This window comes from Dendrobium catenatum, unplaced genomic scaffold (genome assembly GCF_001605985.2).
Source record: "Dendrobium catenatum unplaced genomic scaffold, ASM160598v2 original_scaffold_178257, whole genome shotgun sequence".
NCBI lineage: Eukaryota > Viridiplantae > Streptophyta > Magnoliopsida > Asparagales > Orchidaceae > Dendrobium > Dendrobium catenatum.
The window spans coordinates 1-3,426 of record NW_021496678.1 but is presented as its reverse complement, the minus strand read 5'-3'; the positions used below and the strand labels follow the sequence as shown (position 1 = coordinate 3,426).

At 35.1% G+C, this 3,426-nt stretch overlaps 1 protein-coding gene across 1 annotated transcript; it reads left to right on the top strand.

Moving 5' to 3' along the window:
- Positions 1 to 1,822: 1,822 nt before the first annotated feature.
- LOC110110960 (protein MON2 homolog) lies at positions 1,823 to 2,722 on the top strand (the record flags this gene model as incomplete). The annotated part of the gene is made up of 2 exons (XM_020842622.2): positions 1,823 to 2,215; positions 2,537 to 2,722. Coding segments are annotated over exons 1-2 (291 nt in total), but the record flags the coding sequence as incomplete, so codon positions are not given.
- Between the last annotated feature and the right edge of the window lie 704 nt (positions 2,723 to 3,426).

Sequence of the window (3,426 nt, the reverse complement as noted above, 5' to 3'; positions counted from 1 at the left end):
AGTAGAAGGGCAACAAAAGCATAATAAATGCTAGTAAAAAAAATGTCTAAGATGAACAACAATAACTAAGAAATTTATAAATAATGTAACCTTGTTTTGAAAATTGAAGAAGACAATACAAATTTGATATCATTGATTACACATTAATTAAGTAGTGTATATGGAGTAAAAGCGTAATAAAAGTGCAGTGAAAGCATAGTAAAGATAGTGAATACGTAGTAAAAGCACAATAACAGTGTAATGAATACACAATAAAAGCACAGTAAAAGCATAACAAATATACAAGTTGTATTAACATTATAAAGAAATTGTTTCTTACACATTTAATATATCGTGAAAAAATATTAAGTAATATGATCTGAACTAAACAACTCATTTTATTACAATGAATTTAAAAAAAAATATTGAGTTTAATACAATTTTTTTTAATTAAAAATTAATCATTACAAATAAAAATTATTACAATTGCAACTCTGAAGTAATAATATCCATCATCATCCTCATATACTTAGGCCCTGGCTGACTGGTTGCTGCCCCCGTTATGAATTTCTCATTAAAATATTCGAGCATGTTTAAGAACTTGATCTATCTTAGAGGTGAAAAGATTTTTGTTGTATTTGCCTTCATATTAGTTTTCTCTATTGAAAAATTAATCTTAGCAAAATATACATCTCATAATATATAATATAAAGTAATTAGTAGGTAAGTTAAATCATACTCTTACTCTTCTTCTTCTTTTTCCAATAACCCTTAAGCGTTACATTAGAGATGCATTTAGGCCTACACTTTAGTTGATTTTTCAATTTTGCAATGCCACCCTGTGTATTTCTTACAAACTTATAATTTTTTCTCTTGCCACTAAGAATCAAGTCGATATTTTCAGTAATGTCATTCATTACAGCCAATATGTACTACTTAGCTTCCTCATTCCCCTACGCTCGTGTGTTAATTTAATATGCAAATTTGTTGAGATGACTTCTGAAAATGAATTCACTACTTGCTCTAAAATTATTCTTTCATGTACCTATGCCCATGTGACCTATATATATATATATATATATAAACTCTGGTTGACCATTGTAGCATTAGGTATTTCTCAGGGAAAGCAAAGTGAAAATACAACAACAAAAGTGCCGTAAAAGCGTTTAATTTTATTCACACAACAACTAAAAGTATAGTAAATACGCAATTTTTACTGTGTATCATGCGCTTTATTGTGTATCATTACGTAATTACTGTGCTTGTACTGAGCTTTGATGAGTTTTTTCTGCGCAGCTAAAGCCCACGCCAGTACTGTGTTTTATTTTAGCACGGGCATTCTATCCACAAACCGTAACCCATGTAAAAAAAATATAAAACTTGGGAAACCCTTATAACTAATTGGGACGAATTTAAAATTTATTGAAAAGTTGAAACATGCAACAACTCCAACCAAATTAACTTTGACTTTCTAGACATCTGCATACCTCCTTTCAACCTCTACATCTTGTGAGCATCTTTGTGAAGAATGCAACATTCACCTCAATCTTTATCAGTTGTTTTTCGTTTTTTCTTTCTCAGAAGGTATCAAAAGTTACAAAAAAATTCTAAATATTTGAATTTGGGAGCTTTCACAAGTTTTTTCTTAAAATGGGGTGCCAACCCTGAACCTCATTTCCAAAAAGTAAAAAAAAAAAAAAAAAAAAAAAAAAACTTAATTGGATCATGTTGGTCGAGCTGAGAAGACAAAAATAAAGAAAGAGATCCAATTTAATATCCACATGCATATTAAAATTTAATTAAAATCCAAACGAGAGCTAAATCAAGACTCTACAGCAAATAATTTCTCCCATTTTACATAATAACAACCCAAACGAGGCCGAAGTCATTTGGCCAACGGCGGGTCGCGTTTTCCACCGCTGTTCCGTGCTCTCTTCTTTTCTGGAAGGCGAAATACTCGCACGTCGTCATCGTGGCCTTACCCTCTTCCTGACCTCGAAGTGAAATGCTGCTTAACGGCGCTTCATCGCCTGCGTCCTTCTCAACAGCTCGGGCTCGAAACTGTAATTGCACGATACTGAGATCATCGAATTAAGAATCCATCCCGGTATCCTTTCAAAAGTGGGTGGAGATGGCTTTCATGGCGGTCCTCGAGTCAGATCTGCGTGCCCTTTCCGCTGAAGCCCGTCGACGCTATCCTGCCGTGAAGGATGCCGCTGAACACGCCATCTTGAAGGTATATCCATTTATCTCCTCCTGGGCCTGCAGCTGCTTCCGTCGCTTAGCTGATCTACGAGAACTCTGTTGCTTAGAATTATTTAACGCCGTTTGATTTGCGTAAAGGGGGAAACGGAAATTCCTTTCACCAAAATAGGGTTTTCATAACTTAGGCTTGATGGGTTGTACTTAGTTGATCACATTAATATTTGACTTCTTGCTGCATTTCACTGATTATGGAGATTATACGTTCAAACACCACTGATTGCAGTTGGTGCTGTTTTCTTTTTCTTTGTCGATATCATGATGCAAATTTATATGTCTTTCTGTTATTTGACAGCTTCGCTCTTTGTCGGGTCCTAGTGAGATTGCTCACAATGAAGACATAGTGCGGATATTTCTGATGGCATGTGATGCTAGGTCGGTTAAGCTAAGTGTCATCGGACTTTCTTGCCTGCAAAAGCTCATATCACATGATGCTGTCGCACCTTCTGCTCTGAAGGACATCCTTTCCACTCTGAAAGATGTGAGTTTGCGAGTACTGAGTATCCTTGTACATTTTTTTTGTTAGCAACTTGATTTTAATTTAATTTGCCTTTACTAGAAAACTATATCTTTCTAGTTCTCGTTGTATGGATGAGACTTTCATTGTGATTAAATAGTGTTATGCTTAGCATGTTGTGCACAAGGAGTCTATATGGAAGTATGTAGGAGAAATTAGGGTCTTTCTTCAACGAGAGATTATTCTATGCGGAGTTCGGACGTGAAGAACCGTTCGGACATGTGAGTGTACAGACAGTGTACATATTTGTACACTGTGTGTATACAATGTGTATAGTCACATATCCGAACAGTTCTTCTCGTTTGGACTCAACACAAAATAATTTCTCGTCTTCAACAACGCTGCATGGGAAAACTGTTTTTTTTTGCATGTAGTTGCGGCGTGCTTTTTAGCTTGCTTCTTTGTTATGGCATTTACTTCCGTAGAAATTATTATAGGAGTGTGAACTAGTACCTGGATGTTACAACATTACATATATCTTAGATCTCTTGTGCATGACGGATGGGATATAAACAGAGATGTTATTCGAGAGATGGAAATTCATTAGTTGTCATGTAGAGGGTCTCCATCACACTTTGTTTTAAGTGAAACCCGAATCAGTTAAACTATATTATTATTAGCTGTTGGCTACAATTAAGGTTTACTAAGTTACATAAGGAGTTGCTATG